This window comes from Thalassophryne amazonica, chromosome 5 (assembly GCF_902500255.1).
Source record: "Thalassophryne amazonica chromosome 5, fThaAma1.1, whole genome shotgun sequence".
NCBI classification, from domain to species: Eukaryota; Metazoa; Chordata; class Actinopteri; order Batrachoidiformes; family Batrachoididae; genus Thalassophryne; species Thalassophryne amazonica.
Window position 1 is genome coordinate 25,019,675 of NC_047107.1, and position 20,708 is coordinate 25,040,382.

At 40.6% G+C, this 20,708-nt stretch overlaps 1 protein-coding gene across 1 annotated transcript; it reads right to left on the minus strand.

Annotated features, from left to right (window-relative positions):
• Positions 1-1,866: 1,866 nt before the first annotated feature.
• On the minus strand, positions 1,867-20,458 carry tmem230b (transmembrane protein 230b). The gene is made up of 3 exons (XM_034169819.1): positions 20,215-20,458; positions 2,328-2,450; positions 1,867-2,238 (listed from the first exon to the last, which is right to left on the minus strand). The coding sequence occupies exons 1-3, from the start codon at positions 20,308-20,310 to the stop codon at positions 2,098-2,100; spliced, it is 360 nt and encodes a 119-aa protein (XP_034025710.1). The 5' UTR covers positions 20,311-20,458; the 3' UTR covers positions 1,867-2,097.
• Between the last annotated feature and the right edge of the window lie 250 nt (positions 20,459-20,708).

The following is a 20,708-nucleotide window of genomic DNA, read 5'->3' on the forward strand; positions in this document are numbered from 1 at the left end:
GTATGAGATCAGTCTTCCTGTAGTTCCACTTAGGCTTTTATGTTGAAGGGTACATGACTGACTTCCGTTGTGCAGTTGCCTGACTCTGTGTCACTTCACGCGGCTGCTGTTGGAGCGCTTCACACAAAAGCGCCTTTTCGTGGGAAAGACGTAGGGATCCCACAGACTGTCTGTGGGGGTCTGAACAAAAGGAAACCACTCACCTACAAGGAAAAATCCGATAGAATCCATAGGGCGTGGCCCAGGGTTACCGCCTCAGAAAATAAGTGAAAAATGGTTAAAATCTCCGATACGTCTACAACATTCTGGCAACTGACAAATGAGGCACAGGCCATCGCTTAATGAAAATAACAGTCATCGCGTCTTGTTGTACATCCGACTGAAAGCTTTCATTATTGGCAGCGGCAGCGCCAAGGTTAATTTTTTGCAACTAGGTGGGGCAGAAATAGACAGTGGTGTGGTGATACAATTTGTAGTAAATGCACAATCTTTCTGAATGTTGGACTGTTATCCTCCAATTTCAATTTCACCAGGTTGTGGTTCACACTTGCATAACAAAGTAAAGTGAATAATGAGAAACATAAATTTTGTCTTGTGCCAGTGGTGCAAAATTTCTCAAATGATTCCAGGGTAGGCATAAACAAAATCTACCTTATGCATGAAAACTGGACCAGATCAGTCAAGAGAGAGAGAGAGAGAGAGAGAGAGAGAGAGAGGACAAAAAGAGACAAACTCAGTGCCATGTACTGAAAATATATACTCGCATAAACGCACAATTACTCCCTTAAAAAATGGCTAAAGTTAAAAGGTACAGAGTTGATACATTACTCAAACTACAAGTTACTTTCTTCAACAGTAGATCTGGATCATCTCCTCGCTGTTGTCTCTTGAAAATTTCTAAGACCTGTGGAGGCCAACCCTGCTCCTGGAGAACATCTGTCCTATACATGTTCCCAACTCTCCCTCTTCCACCCACTGTTAATTAACCAAGTCAACAGTGCTCAGCCAATCAAGCTAGTAAACAACAGACTTGACTAATCAGCTGTGGTTGGAGGAGGTACACATGGTAGGTGATCTCCAGGTGCAGGTTGACACCTGGTCCACACAGTACATGTACGCAATATGGAATGACGTTGTCAAAGTCCAAATATATAGATGGACATAACTTTACACCGAAAACCTTGTGTATGTTGATTTTAGATTGAAACACAGTGGTTACTGTTGTGTGGGACCATTACACAACCTAAAAAATTAACACTTCAAAACAGGCTTCTCCAATGGCAAACATCAGAAACAAAATAAAGGTTTGACCTTTTTAGATAGATGTTGGTTAGTGCTGCTGATGAAGTAGACATATTTAGTAAAAAGACTGATGAGCTATCAGAAGAAATTGCAGGTTCTCCAATAAAAAGGCGGTTTAGCAAACTGCTGAAAACACAGAACTTAAAAATTATTGTGTTTACACAGACACTTTGAAATTGATGAAACTCAATCAACTATTTTCTGTGCATGTAAAAACAGCATGTGTGTTGTCCTTTTTACTCTTACAGGCCAAATGTACCATATGGAGATCAAGGGATTCGCATTAATCACATGCAATCCTCTGGTGAGAGGACACCTAAAGACAGAGATAAAGAATTCTAGCCTGAGGGTCAAGAAACTGTCCAGATTGTTACATTGGTAATAATGTGTTTTAAATATGTTGTAAATACGACATCTATATCATTATTAAACTGCATTCATCTTCCATTCTTGTTCCTCATTTCTGATCATGTCACGCGTCAGTCTCCCTGAAAACTTGGTAGTTGTGAAATTGGCATTTGAGTGCAAGACAATCTAAAAACAGCTCTCAAACAGCCCAAGTTAAAGAACTGTCATGTTACATTTTATTGACTTACCAGGGTGTCAAAACAACATCTGATACAGATCTACCTTCAAACAGTTAAGCTGGCATTTTGCACCAATGGCATGAAACTCTTTACATTCAAGTGCAAACTATTTCTCTCTAAAAGAACACATCACAGCTTTAAAAACAGCATATTAGCAGAACAAAATTCAAAGGATTATGTGAAGGTGTACAAGCTGTGGCTGTTGTACTCAGTCATCAAAGTCTGGAATGTCATCATAGGAGTAGCCCGGGTAACCTTTAAATGCGTAGTAAGCGATTCGCAGGTGGTAAAAGCCAGGAAGAAAGACGAGTATTCCAATGATGAGGACTGGCACAGTTCGGTCCGAGTGCTGAAGGAGAGAAAACATTTACGTAGTTTGTAGACGTGGAATGTAAGAGTTAATGTCGTGTAAAAGAAAAGTATTTTTAAAGTACTCACTGTGACTCCAAAGTATCCAGCCAGAAGAAGGGAGCCAATGATGATTAACACAGAGCCAATTAAGAAGAGGAAGACGGCGAGTGCTATGGCTTTGTACGGGACTTTTGGTGGGCTTCTTTTGAACTGTAAAACAAAATATTCTATTTAAATACTTGCCTCGGACGCAGTCAGCATGAAGCTAGTTAAACGCTTTTGATGGCTCATCACGACAGTGAAAAGTGATGAGGAACGACGGAAAACTTTCACACCTTTCCGACTGACAGTTCAGCCTTGTGCATCAGTTGCGTGCAGCGTCACTGGTGGGCCGGACAAACTTTTTGTTTTTCTTTCACAGATGCACATTTGATAAAGAATTATGATATAGGCCCTGTGGCTGAATGGTGCAGGTGTTTATCGTTAGATACTGCAGTTAGTGCAAGAGTGTCTATGACTCCCCCTGGAGGGTGGCCAGTGCTTTGCAGGTTACTTCCTCAACCAGTGCCAGTGTCATATTGAATGTGGACTCGCTGAAATATTTACCTGGGGCCTATCCACAGAGTACCCGGTGAACCATAATCCGCTATAGAAAATAGACCTCCCTGTGGAATGTGGACCCTCTTGTTTGTATTATAAGGAATCAATAGAAAGATTTACTAATGGGCAGGGGTGGTGACCAAGTGGTTTGTGTGCTTGTTTCCAGAGCAGGCATCAGGAAGGGCATCCAACGTTAAACCTGTGCCAAATCAACTGTGGTGAATCCCAGTAGAAAAAGAGAAAGGCTGAAGGAATTTACTAACGTTCACTAACCATGCTGAATACTCCCACTGATGATTATGCCAACAAAACAGACTGTAACTCAAAGAAAAAAACTGTTAAATGTTTCACTTGACATAATAATAATAATAATAATAGGATTAGAGTTTTATATTTTAATTTCACAGTGCTACATGGTTTCTATGGAGTAGATTAGGGTTAGGACTCAGGTTTGAGTTTGATATTTTCATTTTCTTACATTATTTCGGAGTCTAACTCCTATCCTACAGAGCCATTTGCTCTAGTCTTTCACCAAAGGGTGTTTACTTTATGAACCCTGCAACTGTTATTAGCCAATAAATATCTGCTAACTACTGCAGAAAAAAAAAGTTGTGCTTTTGTTGTCTTTATGTCACTGGCACAATTACAAAAAAGCTGTTGATAATATTTTATAAAAATATCTATCAGTCTCATGAGTGGTCCTTATCCAGACAAGGACTCAGCAGTAGTGTTCTCCACCAGCTAACAGAGGAGGGTTGAGGACAGGTTAGCAACCCTGTTAATGTTTGATATCTCATAAAGTACTTTGTAGATTATGATAAAGATGGGTGAATATTCGTCCTGGGTCAAGGAACAGGGAATTTCCAAGGTGAAATTCAATCACTTATCAAGCACTTTCGAGGTCCATGCAACTATTGTAATTTACATATATACGAGGTCTGTTAGAAAAGTATCCGACCTTATTTTTTTTCAAAAACCATATGGATTTGAATCACGTGTGATTACATCAGACATGCTTGAACCCTCGTGGGCATGCAAGAGTTTTTTCACACCTGTCGGTTATGTCATTCGCCTGTGGGCAGTCTGAGTGAGGAGTCGCCCACCCTCTCGTCGTTTTTTCATTGTTTAGGAATGGCTCAGACACTGCTGCTTTGTTTGATAAAATTTTTTTCAAAAAGTGTAAGGCACAACTGAGTTGACACCATTCGATAAATTCCTATAATTCCATAACCTTAACGGGCAGGTTGGAACATGCCCAAGCTGTTAAACAATTTCTCAGTTACTCACTTGTTGAAAGCCATCAAAAGCCGCCTGAATTTTACAAATGGTTTTCAACACGGAGGTGTTTTTCCTGTCGCGGCGCACACAGATTCGCCGAGTCATCACGGAAACGACTCGGCGAATTTGCGCGCACGTCTTTCATTACAAAATGTCCTTACAGTGGAATGTCCGCATAAAGTCCTCATGCCGGCCTCTTCTGAATCTTCTGTTCTCTCACGACGTCCTGGGTGAATTAAGCTTTAAATTAGGATGTTTTCAGGTCGAAACAGGACGACGACGGTGCCTGGAAGCGCTGCGCGACGTCCCGCTCCGTGGGAAGTCCTTACAGCGACAGAAACACCCCATAATCTCTCATCAGCCGTTAAACTTTTCACAGAAAACCAGCTAAATTTCTCGAATAGTGTCCACTCAGATATTCCTCACAGGTCCAGAAAAAATTTTGATAAAGCAACGCGCGCTGTCTCGAGCAGCGTGTGAAACAAAGGAATTCAGCCGAGAGGGCTGAACCACATCTCACTCAAGGCCTGCCCACAGGGAAATGATGTCACTGACGCGTGAAAAAAACTCACGCATGTGCACGAGGGTTCAAGCATGATTGGTGTAATCGCACGTCATTCAAATCCATATAGTTAAAAAAAATAAAAGTGTTGGTTTCTTATCTAGTAGACCTCGTACATGGGTTCTGATGGAATTGTTTTTTTTTTTTTGGACTGAACATTTTAGTAGATAGCTTGAGGTAGGTGGAAGAGCGTGGTCACGAAGCATCCATCTGAGGGCCAAGTGCCCGAGGGGAGAGAGGGGTCTGTCAGAAAATTTTGAAAGGTTAGCTGCCTTTAGACTTGGAGAGTCAAAATACATGTATTTGTATTGAACTGCACGGTATTCAGGGTTCTCATCAGCATTATAACAGCATAATGGCCTTACACTGCAGCCTGAAAAAATTTACTCTGCAGTTACGCTGTTTCCGAGGGTGTATAATGAGAAAATTATCATTTCTCTAGGTCAGGGGTCTTCAACTCCAGTCCTCGAGGGCCAGTGTCCTGCAACTTTTAGATGTGTCTCTACTTCAGTACACCTGAGTCAATTAATGAGGTCATTTGCAGCACTCTGGAGAACTTGACTGCATACTGAGGAGGTAATTCAGCAATTTGATGCAGGTGTGTTGGACCAAGGACACCTCTAATAGTTGCAGGACACCGGCCCGGAAGGACTGGAGTTGAATACCCCTGCTCTAGGTTGAATGTGGACCTGCTGCTTCTAAATCAGAACCAGTGGGTCCACAATCAACCTAGAGAAATGACCATTTTTTTCATCAACCTCAGTCAAAGCCATTTAAAGATGTCACTCGTGACTCAGGTTTCTGCTGATTAAAGTCGCTACCGGACTTTCGTCTGTTGAAGGGAAAGAAAAGAGAATTGTCCACCGTTTCACACCGTACTTTTTTTTCGTTCCTCATAACATGCCTTTTCCTTGGGACAGAGCACAAATGTTTCAAAAGGTGTAGTGCAGCAGATAAGTGAATATTTACTGAGGGATCCTTCAAATGGTGATGCAAGCACCAATTTTGGCACACATACTCCTTAGATATTACTCTTTTAAAAATGCCGGGTACCCATGTGAACTGTCAATAGGTGGCCAAGAAGGGGTCAATTGAAGTATTACACAGGGATCAAAATTTAAAAATGCTCCAATCATATTGAAAGGTATTCCATATTATTTGTCTGATCATAAAGATTCCAAGAAGGTATAGTTTGGACTATCTGTGAATGAATGTTCCGGAGTTATGGGGTAAAAACAGCAAGAACAGTGACAAAGGTCAATTTCAATTTGTACAGGGGTCAAAAGTTAAAGTTGCTCCAATTTTGGAAAAAAGTGATGAAAATTATTAGTTGGGTGAATACGGTTTTAAAATGGAATAGTTTGCATCATGTATCATGCTTAGTTATCATGTTACAGGGTAGCATATGTCACATGTCATAGAATCCAATGGATGCTGATAGTTTAACCTTCACTTTGCAAACCAAGCATGCAACACAGTTAAAACTATTCCATTTATTAATCCTATTAGCTCAACCAGTAATTTGCACCACTTTTTACCAAAATTGGAGCAACTTTATCTTTTGACCCCTGCACAAACTGAAATTGACCATTTTCACTGTGTTCTTGCTGTTTTTACCCCATAACTCCAGACCATTCATTCACAGATAGTCCAAACTACACCTTTTTGGAATCTTTATGATCAGACAAATAATATGGAATACTTTTCAATATGATTGGAGCATTTTTAAATTTTGACCCCTGTGTAATACTTCAATTGACCCCTTCTTGGCCGCCTATTGAAAGTTCACATGGGTACCCGGCATTTTTAAAAGAGTAATGTCTAAGGAGTATGTGTGCCAAATTTGGTGCTTGCATCACCATTTGAAGCATTTTTTTCAGTTATCGGCTGCACTAGTGGGGAAAAGGTTTTCCTGCCCGCTGAAGTTATCCTGCAGTGAATCCCGGACTGAGGTGGTGAAAAGTATACCTGCAGCCGCTTAAGTTCTCCTACAGCAAGCCGCGTGATCGGGGAGATCTGGAGCAGCCTCCCCTGGAAGATTTTTAAATTTAGAACCCTCTGAAACACTATTGCCTGCATTTTGAGAGCCAGATTTTGTGAAGTAAAGCTATAGGTTTTTTTTTTTAATGTTTGTTACAGCCTTACTTTAAAGCCAAAACAAATGAGGCATCAGGCCAAAACACAGAACAGTGTAGATGTGTGTCAGGAACATCAGAACTGCTAATTTATACACAGCAGTATATTAAAGAAAATTCTTATGTGTTTTTTTTTACTTCAAGATTAATTTTTGATTACTGGACATTTTGAAGTAAAAAAAAAAATGTTACATTAAATAACTTGTTATTAAAATAGTTTGTTTGCTTATTTGAATTATACCCAAGATTTTGCTTTCTAGGTATTTCTTGCATTTTCTTTCTTCTTTTTATTTTGTAATTCTTACTTTACATTTCTCTGTATTTTGACAACACTTTTATTGTATGAAAATGTATATACTCCCCACAAGAAGATATATGTTTTTCAATATTACTTTATTGTGTTTAAAATAAATCTTGTCTTGCTGATGGCCACAAGCTTCAGGAAAGGAGAACCAGGCTGTGAATCCTCGAGAATGACATGAACTGAGTGCCACAAACTTATGTTAATTCATATGACAAGGGCAATTTCCCAACTTCAAAATTTTACTGTATTGAAGGGAAAAAAATCTGTCGTCATCACCTTTTTTTCTGATGTCAGGGATGATAAACTTATTATTTTTTTTTTTTTTTTTTTTTTTTTTTTTTTTTTTTTTTTTTTTTTTTTTTTTAAATGGGACTTAATTGTTCCTAAGGCTGCTTTACAGTGAAACTTTTTATACACACACACACACACACACACACGTGTATACACATTGGACAGTCTTTTGTTAGAAACAGCTTGCACACATAACCGACAGCAGCATAAGTTTCACTGTAAAGCAGCGTTACAAACAATTAGCCCCCACCCCCCAAACAAACAAAAAAAGGTTTGACATTGATGAGGGATTTTACTGCCATAATTTTGGTTTATATATTTTATTTTGCATTGTGCATATTTTACATGCCATTGGGAAGGTTTTTTTTTTTTTCGCCACCTAGCGCTTGGTAAACTTTGGCCACCTTCAGCCACAGTATACTCCCCACCTCGCGCTGGGACCCCTTTCCTCCGAATGGTTTGTGCCGACACTGCACACTCAACCCGTGTGCTAGTCTCACCCAGCATTCCCCACAACCCCTGCTTCTAGCAGGGCCCTGGACATGACTCACTGGCACACAGCTGTCACTCAAAGTGACACGCACATCGCCCATATTATTCATAATTTACAACACTGGCCTCTGCTGGAAGTGCCTCAATTTTGAAGCCAGCATCAAGTAGCTATTTAAGAAACTGCAAGCTTTGTCACTTCTGCATTGGCTTAATTTTTCAGCACTGGCAGGTGGGGCTTCTTCATCACTGATGCAGCAAAGATTTTTGTCACATGGGAGGTGCTGCCATGACCCGGCTGAGTTTTAATTATGAACATGTGTCAAAATACTATTTGTTGGATATGAAAAAAAAAAACAAACAAACATTGCTTGAAATGATTTCAGTGTTTTCCTTTTTTTTCCATGTGCACAAACGTCTGCACAAAATCAACGATGTCTGAGTGTCTCTGAATTCAGCATTAGTGGAACAAGTTCAGAAATGTGGAGGAGGAAATGCACAACTATCACTTGAAGCAAATGCAGCTCTTCCATGTGGTTACATTTTTGAAGAGGCGTAACAGCCTCACAAGCACAAACACTGTTTTCCAGGTACCAATGGTATTTAACTCAGGCGCCTCAATCAGCCTTCTGTTGCATTGGCACGCCAGAAAAACCATCATCACGGCATTTACAGCAGAATCACTGCTGTCTGCAGGCAGCAGACCATCTGACACACTGTCATTCTGCAGAGTTCATGGCACAGACTATAATTTAGCTTTGTCCACAATGTTACAGCCAGGTCCATAAGTATTTGGACAGCAACACTTTTTTAAAACATCATTTTGCCTCTATGCACTACCACAATGGAGATTAAATTAAACAATCAAGAGAGTGCTTGTGATCTACTTTCAGCAAGGACTTTAAACCAACTTATTGTATGGCTGCGACGCTACGCGCACTGATTGGCTGATTACCAGTCTGATATTTTCCCATATGCAGACCGGTTACCATGACAACCGGTCTGCAACACGTATTTTCATTACAAACCAGGAAGCTAAAAACACGATTAGAAAAACAAAGTCGGACATAAACGTACTCCATAAATATCTAAACAGCATCTGAAAAAACACACAGATTGAAAGTTTACCAGCTAACAACCGGACCATCTGTTAGCAAGTTCTTCATGGAGGTGAAGCGAACAGGTCGGACTACGATCCGTCAGCAACTTAATATTCGGGTGATACTGTAAGTTTGCGTGTTTATACATATAACAGCCATATAACAAACAAATTACTAACCTCGCTTGCTTGGTCTGCATGAGGATATCAGCCTTCCATGTTTTTCACACGAACCTCGCACAACACGGTCTGATATTTCCCCGTACATACCTCTTCTTCTTCTTTGTCTTTCGGCTGTTCCCGTTAGGGGTCGCCACAGCTGATCAATTGTTTCCATCTCACCATGTCCTCTGTATCTTCCTCCCTCACACCAACCACCTGCATGTCCTCCCTCAGCACATCCATAAACCTCCTCTTTGGCCTCCCTCTTCTCCTCCTGCCTGGTGGCTCCATCATCAGCATCTTTTTCCCTATGGGTCCCTCCTCTGCAAATGTCTAAACCATCTCAGTCTCACCTCTCTGACTTTGTCTCCAAACCGTCCCACCTGAGCTGTCCCTCTGATATGTTCATTCCTAATCTTGTCCATTCTTGTCACTCCCAAAGAGAATCTCAACATCTTCAGTTCTGCCACCTCCAGCTCTGCCTCCTGTCTTTTTGTTAGTGCCACCGTCTCTAAGCCATACAACATAGCTGGTCTCACTACTGTCTTGTAAACTTTCCCCTTCACTCTTGCTGATATTCTTCGGTCACAAATCACTCCTGCCACCTTTGTCCATCCACTCCACCCTGCCTGCACTTTCTTCACCTCTTTACCACATTCTCCATTACTTTGAACAGCTGACACCAAATATTTAAACTCATCTACTTTCACCACTTCTATTCCTTGTAACGACACTATTCCACTGGGCTCCCTCTCATTCACACACGTACTCAGTCTTGCTTCTGACTTTCATTCCCCTTCTCTCCAAAGCATATCTCCACCTCTCCAGACTAGACTCAACTTGCTCTCTACTCTCATTGCAGATCACAGTGTCATCTGCAAACATCATAGTCCATGGGGACTCCTGTCTGATCTCATCCGTCAACCTGTTCATCACCACTGCAAACAAGAAAGGACTCAGAGCTGATTCTTGGTGTAATCCCACCTCCACATTGAATGAGTCTGTCATTCCTGCTGCGCATCTCACCGCTGTCACACTATTCTTGTACATGTCCTGCACTACCCTAACATACTTCTATGCCACTCCACACTTCCTCATACAATACCACAGCTCTTCTCTTGGCACCCTATCATAAGCTTTTTCTGAGTCCACAAACACACAATGTAACTCCTTCTCTGTACTTCTCCAACAGTATTCTCAGAGCAAACATTGCATCTGTAGTGCTCTTTCTGGCCATGAAACCATATAGCTAATACTACTGCTACTACTACTACTCTTTCCTATAACTTCATGCTGTGGCTGATCAACTTGATGCCTCTGTAGTTACTGCAGCTCTGCACATCACCCTTGTTCTTGAAAATAGGAACCAGCACACTTCGTCTCCACTCCTCAGGCATCCTCTCACTTTCCAAGATTTTATTAAACAATCTGGTTAACTGCCATCTCTCCCAGACATTTCCATGCCTCCAGTGGAATGTTATCTGGACCAACTGCCTTTCCACTCTTCATCCTCTTCATAGCAGCCCTCACTTCTTCCTTACTAATCTCTTGTACTTCCTGACTTACTCTCACCACATCATCCAGCCTTTTCTCTCGCCCATTTTCTTCATTCATCAGCTCTTCAAGATATTCCCTCCACCTTCTCAGCACACACTCCTCACTTGTCAGCACATTACCATGTGCATCTTTTACCAACCTAACCTGCTGCATATCCTTTCCAGCTCTGTCCCTTTGTCTGGCCAATCAGTACAAGTCCTTTTCTCCTTCCTTACTATTCAACTTCTTGTACAGCTCGCAATATGCCTTTTCCTTCACTTTTGCCACTTCTCTTTTCGCCTTATGCCGCATCTCCTTGTACTTGTACTTCCTCCTTCAGCTTCCACCATCTGATCATTTGTTGAGCTCTCACTCTCACCGTCTTCTTTACCTCTAAAGTCATCCTACAAACAACCATCCTATGCTGTCTCACGACACTCTCTCCTGCCAACACCTTACAGTCTCTGATTTATTTTAGCTTGCATCTCCTATAAAGAATGTAGTCCACCTGTGTGCACCTTCCTCTTATATGTTACCCCGTGCTCCTCCCTTTTCTTAAAGTAGGTATTCACCATTACTTCGTCATCACCTCTGTTCTCTTCACCAACATGCCCACTGAAGTCCGCTCCTGTCACCACTCTTTCATGCTTGGGCACACTCTCCACCACCTCATCTAACACACTCCAGAAATCTTCTTTCTCCATCTCACAACCTACCTGTGGGGCATATGCACTGATGATATTCATCATCACCCCTTCAATTTCCAACTTCACACTCATCACCCTGTCGCTTAACCTCCAACACACTTTTAACGTACTCTTCCTTTAAAATGACCCCAACACTATTTCTCTTCCTGTCCTCACCATGGTACAACAACTTGTACCCACTGCTGATACTCTTGCTTAGAGGTGCACCGATCAGGATTTTTTAGGCCGATCACCGATCACTGAAATTTTGATCTGCCGATACCGATCAAGGCCAATACCGATCAAGTACATATTTGGATCATGCCAAAATAAGAATATAGGTCTAATGTATAGTACTATTTTTGCATTAAAACTTAATGATGAAAACAAAAAACATGCATTCAAATAAAGACACTAGAATAAACTGCCAACTTTTGTTTTATTACACTGACTTTGTTCTACCAGCAAGCTTTTTTTTTCCATGTTTCATGTTGCTCAGGTTACAGTCTACAGAATGTTGAGAATGTAAAATACAGCCCTCATTCTATGGGGTTAAAATTGTCTCATTAATATTTGTAAATGCACACAGGGTGATCTACAAATAATCATTGATTTGCAAATGTGTTCAGATATCCACAAATGCAAATTTCATATTTGTAAGTTGTAAATTGGTCTTTTCAAATAATGTTGTATTTGCAAATATAAAACTTAATTTGTAAAAAAAAAAAAAAAATTACATTTGTAAAACTGGAAATTGTATTTGTGAATTGAGTTTCAGCATTTGTGGATCACCAATTACATGCATTCATCGCTCTCCTCTGTGACGTAATTTTGAGACATTCTTTTCACGAAATCCACAGATCCACAAATAAATGCCTACTGATTCACAAATACACTCACGCACACTGGATATCCACTAGATGGCTGTGTGGTTCCATTCATTACACAGCAGTCTATTGAGATCTCTCAGAGCCATTTGACTCATTTTGACTTCTGATATGAGCTGGATGGACATGGACTACATTAGATGATGGCGACTGCTCTCCTTGTCCGTCCAGCTCATATCAGAAGTCAAAATGAGTTTACGTCACAGAGGAAAGCGATGAATGCATGTAATTGGTGATCCACAAATGCTGAAACTCAATTCACAAATACAATTTCCAGTTTTACAAATGTAATTTTTTTTTTTTTTTTTTACAAATTAAGTTTTATATTTGCAAATACAACATTATTTGCAAAGACCAATTTACAAGTTACAAATATGAAATCTGTATTTGTGGATATCTGAACACATTTGCAAATCAATAACTATTTGTAGATCATCCTGTGTGCATTTACAAATATTAATGAGACAATTTTAACCCCATATCATTCCACCTTAAATGTAAACAATAACTTTCAAAGACCTCAATACATATTGTTCCAGCTTGGACTGTTTTCACTTCAATAATCTTAACAGCTAACAGTAACAAACACAAGCAATTCCTGTGCTCAACCACAAATAAAACCCCCCAAATCTAATCAATCAAATCAATTTTATTTATATAGTGCCAAATCACAACAACAGTTGCCCCAAGGCGCTTTATATTGCAAGGCAAAAGCCATACAATAATTACAGAAAAACCCCAACGGTCAAAACGACCCCCTGTGAGCAAGCACTTGGCGACAGTGGGAAGGAAAAACTCCCTTTTAACAGGAAGAAACCTCCAGCAGAACCAGGCTCAGGGAGGGGCAGTCTTCTGCTGGGACTGGTTGGGGCTGAGGGGAGAGAATCAGGAAAAAGACATGCTGTGGAAGAGAGCAGAGATCAATCACTAATGATTAAAAGCAGAGTGGTGCATACAGAGCAAAAGAGAAAGAAACACTCAGTGTTCTGTTTATCTAATATAAACAGAAAGCGCAGTTATTAGCAAAAGTTTTGTTGTAACAAGCAGCAACATTCTGTGCATTTTAAACATGGCAACAATAGCACAGAACAAGTGTATTTTAGCCAGAACCGTATTTTATTTTTTTTTAACTAATCAAGTAGCCATGTTATGGACAAGTTTTTCTTTAGAAATATTAGCATCTCTGCATTTTCAGCGGTCAGTTTATTACGTTAGACATCAAGAATAATGCCAGCTGTGCTGAAAAGCCGCTCACTATCTACACTTGTACACGGAGCACTGAGAAAAGCGCGTGCTGCTCGAGCCAGAGCAGGGAATTTTCCTTCCAATAAAGAAGCGGCTGTCCGCTTCGTGCCATAACTGGTTCGCTTAGGTAAAGGTGCATCTGAGACAATACAGGACTCTCGGTATTAGCGCAATTACACTCTGTAACTCGTCTTCATCCAACATATCATGCAATGTTCTGACACGGGCTGTTTTCGCTGGGGGCTCGGGGCTGTCTGGGGCCTCACTGCTGACTGAGGTCTGGCTCTGCTGCTCAGGTTGGGCTCATAGGACATCTGACAGGAGTTTACGCATTTGTGGCTTGAGTGATTCTGGAAAATAACGATCTTTGTACCTAAGAAAAATAAATAAAATATATTTACAACTTTGTCTTTGACTAATGTTATAGTGTTACGTGTAACGCATTTTACCTGGGATCAAGTGCTGTGGCGATGGTGTACAGACGTTCTGATTCTATGTCAGAGAATCTCCTCTTCACTGCTTCCAATAGAGTGGCTTTTGACGTTTTCACCCCTTGGTCGCTGTCTACCTCCTTCTCCAGGAAACGAATCAAAGCTTTCACATTTGGGATGACGTCAGTGGCAGACGCTGTTGACGAGCTGATTTGTTGTGTGAGCTCCTCAAATGAAGCCAGAATAGTTATGTTTTCCGCCAACTTCCACTGGCTATTGGTCAGCGTGCACAGCAAGTCGTAATCCACTGCATAGGCAGACAGGGTCAGTTTTTGTTCCACCAGACTCTGAAGCATGTAAAAAGAACTATTCCATCTAGTGGGGACATCTTGGTGAAGTCTTTTTAGAGGCTGACCGAGTTGTTTCTGTAGCGCATGGAGTCGGGAGTAGGAGAGTTGCGAGTGTTTAAAATGTCCAAAGATACGGCGTCCAGCTGCTATAATGTCATTTACAGTCTGCTGCGATAAAATACCCTCACTCACCACAAGCTGGAGGGTATGTACCATACATGGGAGGCTTGGCAAATCGGCGTCCTTCATGCCGTTTTCCATATTTCGTGCGTTGTCCCTAAGTATGACGTGCACCTTTTCCTTCGTGATCCCCCATGACTTGAACATGTCCACAAAAGCTGAAGCAACGGCTTCTCCCGTGTGAGAGCCTGAAAACTCCTGGCAATGTAGAACAACTTGCTGTAGCTTAAAGTGTGGATCAATAAACTGTGCTGTGAGGCTTAGCATGGACATTGGGCACACACTAGAAGTCCAAATGTCACTCGTGAAGCTTATTGCAGCGATGTCGTCTTTCAAAAGCGTATCAATGTGAGAATACACGATCTGAAGTTGTGGCAGGCAAACATCGAAGTATTTCCATATCCACAAAGGATATGAGTCTTTTAAATCCAGTACTTTCCATGATGGATAAAGGCTGGTGGCAGAGGCAAATAAACACCATGATTTTAGAGGATATTTCTTTTTGTTTCTTACCATCTTTGCTGTATGGTTGCTGCCGCTGTAGTGTCTCTGTAACTGAAAGTTGTGCAAATTGTTTGTTCTTTGTCGGGTCCGGCTTCTGCTCTGCTCGAGAGCTAGCCGCTTTTTGAAACTCCTGGTATTTTGTCAAGTCACAACTCTTCAAATGTCTAATTAGGTTTGTAGTATTGAATGTTTTTGGGTTTACTCCTCCTCGAGGGATAGCCTTGTCGCAAGTGTTGCAAATAGCAAATTTCATGTCAATTTTTGACACCGCAAAAAAAGTCCAGACCGGCGAAGCCATTCTGCAACTACACATGCCCTTGGCTGGGCGTGTAATGACAGGACCAAGCGCTCCCTGCACTACTGCCTGCACTGTTTTGATCGGTCCTTTTGATCGGCGCATTTTGCCGATCACCGATCAAACCGATCAAGGCGTGATCAGCCGATAATGATCGGTGCCCGATCGATTGGTGCACCTCTACTCTTACTTCCCTTCCACTTGGTCTCTTGCACACACAATATGTCTACCTTTCTCCTCTCCATCATATCAGCCAGCTCTCTCCCTTTATCAGTCATGCTACCAACATTCAAAGTCCCCACTCTCATTTCCACCCTTCTAGTTTTCTTCTTCTCCCGCTGTTTGTGGAAACGTTCTCCTCTTCTTCGTCATCTTCACCCCGTACTTACCTCTCAGTCAGTTAATAATCCTTTAATATCACATCAACCATTTAGGAATTACAGCTATTTTTTTTTTTTACACATATTATCTCCATTTTTAGAAGTTAGATTAGTTTAGTTAGTTAGTTCTCAAAAACTGAGTGAGCATGCAAGAAGTAAACTAGTGAGGGAACCCACCAAAACACCCAACAATTCACAAAGACTTGTAGAACTGTGTGGATGTGATTGGAGAACGTATGAATACTGTAACATTTGTCTGCTGGACCAACAGTTCCAGGGTTGTGGTGCAGCTGCTGTGTGATGAGTGCCACAGAAATCAGATCAAATCGAGGCTCGTGTTCTCACGTGCCTCCTGGTAAACTTGAGTTGAAATTTGACACATTTTTAAATAAAATCCTTCTTGATTCTCAAGGTCAGGTTAGAGTCCCTTTATTCAGAAAGTAGCAACAACTTCGAACAAGGCGCCATTTTGGGGCCAATTGTGCTGAACTACTGAATGAACCTTTTATGCTTTCAACATTTTTTATTTTAATCAGTTAACCACATAAAGCAACACATCCAGGTACAAGTACTATGAAAATAAATATAAATATAGTTAAGCTATCAAATTTACAATTTAAGATGATTTATTTAATTAATTTAATACCTGATTTATGTTTGCAACTCTGTACCTCCATGTCATGACATCGACATGTGTGACAGTCTTAAAGTTCTCCATCACTGGATTATGCTTTATTCTGGATTAATTTGACACTCAACAAGATTTTATTTCTAATTAACTTCCAATTCAAAAGGTAAGATGTACAATTTCCTCTTTTTCCGGCCGTGTTGTAAATTTGCAGACTTGTCTGCCAAATATATGCTGATCCAATATCGAAATGTAATCAGCGTGCACACTGGAAAAACTATTAAAATATGAGAGGAAAGAGTGAAAGCAGAAAAGTGTCAAATCACAGCCTTTTGCCGTGTCTGATTTTGGTGCATATCGGGCTGAACATGTGATAAATATCGCACCATTTGTTTAGTGATTCAGTTAGAACTCTCACTTTAATAAGTCTCAATTTATCCCTTTTTAATTAGCCTCAGGTTTTTTCTTCACATCAACTTTTCTATCTTGAGATATTCTGTAAGAGCAAATTCATAGAATGGAAATGCTTTTTCTCTCAACTTGGTGGGTCATACAACAGTCGCTTTGACATTGTATGTTCTACTAATATGAGAATATACATGAATGATATTAATTTCTCTATGATATACTGAATATTCCAGTCTAGTGTTTTCAGATTTCTTTCAACTTGGTCCAGAAAAATCTTACTTTCACCCTGGCTGGTGTGGCTGTTTCATTTTACTTATATTATTTGATATTTTTGCGTAGAAGCGCTCCATAAAAGCAGCACCACAGGTGGGTTAAGAGCAGTCTTTATTATTAATATCTTTAATATGATGCGAGCGTCCGAAGCTCTAAACTTTCACCCCTGATTATTTCCCATCTCTACCTTCATAATGAAATTAATTAAGGATCAGACTAGTATCTTGTGTCGTCGTGGCAGACATAGTGTGTTTGACACACTGATGGTATTATTTTATATATGGACTGGGACAAAGAAAGTCTTGTATTTTTTTAATTTTTTTTGGACAAATATTGGCTGTACAAATGTGGAACTGAGTTTGAATAAATGTAACAGCACAGTAATAGCACAGAAAATGCAGATTTATCATGAAACTCTCTTAAAAACATTGATCATGTTTACAATTATTTCTACTGATGTTTGGTGGTTAAACGCAAACCAAGGTGGCAGCGCTCTGGCAACAGCCAGCGAATGAGCAGATCAGATTGGTCCTCCATCTAGTGAGTAAATAGAAATCGACGGCATTACCCCAGCACCCTCTTGTAGCCGTTTTTGGTCGGTGAAAACGTCGCCAAACTCCGTTCAAATATATGTAATTTGGTCACTTTTCAAAGGGGTCAGACTTGTCGATAAAGTCAATTTAATGTTCATGTCAGATCAGCTTGGTGTACAAAATTCATCGTTCTTCAGCTGGCTGATAAAAGCAGGTTAGAGACAAAACAAAACCAGCTGATTTCAACTGAATAGCATACAGCCAAGCGCGCTTTCACTGAGTGGCAGGTCACGGAAGTGCAAATTCCTTCGGCTTCACCACTTTGCCGGAAGTGACATGTACCCGACATGTATGTGCTCAAACAAATTAATCCAAGATGGAGGAAAATGCTCAGAAACTGCCATTTCTGTATAAATATGCTTCTCATATGTTTTGCAAAAGGTAGCAAGAAATAAGCGAGCTCAGCATCACCAGTACACATGCTCGGTGCGTGCTATTGGTCGGGGGCTATTGGGAAAAACAAAGCCATGTGTGCAGCTTGAACCAGTACTGGGAAACATTTATTATGCTTACTTTTGACGAGAAATGCCATTTACTGCATACAGTGGTGAGCGATATTACGTTGATTATGCTTCCGTCATCAACCACATGCATGTTTGTCCCGATGCCTTCCCATCAGCCCCCGCGCGCCCAAGATGCTGAAAACACTTATAAATAGTTCGAAATCTAAAGACGCCTGAGTTTGTCAAAGCATAACACCTCCGAGATGATTTACAAGACATCTTATCCGGTTGTTAAGTGTGACGTAACGCATCATGTGATTTTCAACTTCCGGCTCCAAACAAAAAAAGGCGCGCTGTCACTAACATTGAGAACTGCACTGAGACGATCTGATCAGGCTGCACTTACACCGTTGCACACGGACAATAGCATTAACATAGCAACATAAAACTCTTTGTATATTGTGCCTAAAACTCTCCTGGATATATTAACTGGGTTTTTAGACGTTGTTATTGCATTTGTTTTATGTAAAAATGTCAGAAGCTCAGGTCGTTTCTCCGTTATTTTCAATGGGAGTTGCTGCGAGCTGCGATTGCTTCCTGTTCATGTCGTTCGGGGAGAAAGTGAAGTTTGCCCTTTAACGTCCTGTTTATTTTAATAAATAATTTTTTATTAACAAACAGACATGTATATTTTACCTGTGCATAATAAAATATGTAAAGTAAAAGAAAAAAAAAGTTTTATTAAGTAACCAGACGAATGCGGTTAACGGAGGTGGAGGCGGAGAAGGTAGGGACGGAGGTTTATGCACAATGTAAACACAAACTAAACTTAAACTGTAAATCCTTAAAAAGGATCAAACAGACGGAAATTTAATTGTAAACTTGGAGGTCTTTGGACCCAGAAACAGATTTATCACGTGATGTGTTACGTCAGCGCTTAACAACCGGATGCAGTAGTAGGCAGCGTGCCCCGATGCCATGTACTTTTCTTTCCACCGTATTTTTCCTTCCTCAACAAGCATTTTGCACGTGTGTTTTTTTTACTATTTATAACCCTACCTCTTTCCATAACTCTAAGTCCCCCAGACCCCCCACACAGACAGAAACACCACCCTGCATTTTGTGCTCCTGTTGTCGCAAAATGAATTCACACTTGTGCACGGGCATTTAAAATCAACCTGAACATTAGGAAAAGAAATATGGGGAAAGACAAAACCAAGTGCGTGTAGCTAATGTGACCGTAGCTTTATCATTCCCAGATGACATCTGTAGGGACGAGACAATCTCCCGATCGAGGCCTGCATGCGCATTCCATCTATGCGTGTTCATTGTTGTGCGCAGTGTGCAGAGGATTCCCCAAAAAGATCGCTTTTTTCATTGTCTCGCTGGGGTATTTCCCATGGAATTCCTTGTCATGACGTAGGCAGGAAGTTCCTCTTCGACCTCGTTTTTATCTGGTTCAATTCTGCTGTTTCTTTCATGTACTTCGTTCGTGCTGAAAACTTTGCTCAACTTTACCAAGCGTAAAAACCACGATCGCCTTTATAGCACTCATTCAAAGGTAAGTAGCCCTAAAATATAATATTTTGTCGACATAATGATGAAGTTTCATGACAATCCGATATTGAGAACATGGTTTTTGAGAACGCGAAAATGACCTTGCCGACAGGAAAAAAAATATGGATTTTTGTAAACTAAAATGACCATAACCTCCTTATTTCTTAACCAATCTTGACAATCTTGGTGTCAATTTCTTTGTTTCTTCATGCTCTATCAATTGCACCTGTAAAAAGAACAATTTATGGACTTTCATTTTTTTGTCTCATCCCTACAGATGAGTTGTTGCGCAACAGAACATCACAAAAACTACCTGTATGATCAACTTTCCTTCTTTTCTTTTCAAAGTTATTTTAGGTGAATTAACTCAGAAAAACGCACCTTCTGTGCCCAGTTCTTTGCTCTTATCTTTACTGGAAACTGTGTACTGATTTTTGCACAAAAAATCGTAGTGCATTGTGGGAAAATTGCACTGGTTTTATGGAAATGTGAAGCTAGTGGATATTCAGGAGGCGGTGCATTTTAGGTGAGATATGTCCATGAAGCCTCCCCCTCAGTACTTCCCTGGCTACGCCCCTGGATACTGTTTTTTTTTTTTTTTTGTCTGTTTTTTTAAGGGTCCGAGTGTCCCCTAGCGGTCACAATGCGGCTATCTTACCTGTAAATCAATGTAGCCGTCATCATCACTAGCTAACCTGGAGTAGTGAACCCTGTCGTTCGGAGTCCCGTTGGACACCACGTTTCGAGCTGGCATCTTCAACTTCGGACGTGCAGTGTTTTAACCAAACTTCAGAAACACAGGTGGCGCTACAATCATTTGTTTTCCACCAAATTATCAAACTAATAACACCAAAGCGTTCGGACCGGCGACGAAAACAGAACAGTTTCCGCTCATTCTTAAAGTCACGTGACTGATGACAAAAAGGTGGGCGTGTTGTGTGTGAAGCGTCATGTGATCACATAAAAAAAATTTCGTTGCACTCTTGCAACTTTCTTTTTTGGTTTGTTTGTTTGTTTTTTTCTTATTGACCAAGACATGACGGGACAATAAAACAAACCCAATATCTGGGGGTATAAATATTATGTATAATATTGTTTCACAAATGTTTCTCGGTTCAGTTTGATTTAGAAGACTTTTCTAATCTTTGTATC

Excerpts from the sequence above, each read along its gene's own strand:
- tmem230b (XM_034169819.1), bottom strand. The coding sequence starts at position 20,310 with ATGCCAGCTCGAAACGTGGTGTCCAACGGGACTCCGAACGACAGGGTT. Across the intron at positions 2,451-20,214 it reads ACGGCTACATTGATTTACAG|TTCAAAAGAAGCCCACCAAA; the intron begins GTAAGATAGCCG and ends TTTGTTTTACAG. Across the intron at positions 2,239-2,327 it reads CTGGATACTTTGGAGTCACA|CACTCGGACCGAACTGTGCC; the intron begins GTGAGTACTTTA and ends TCTCTCCTTCAG.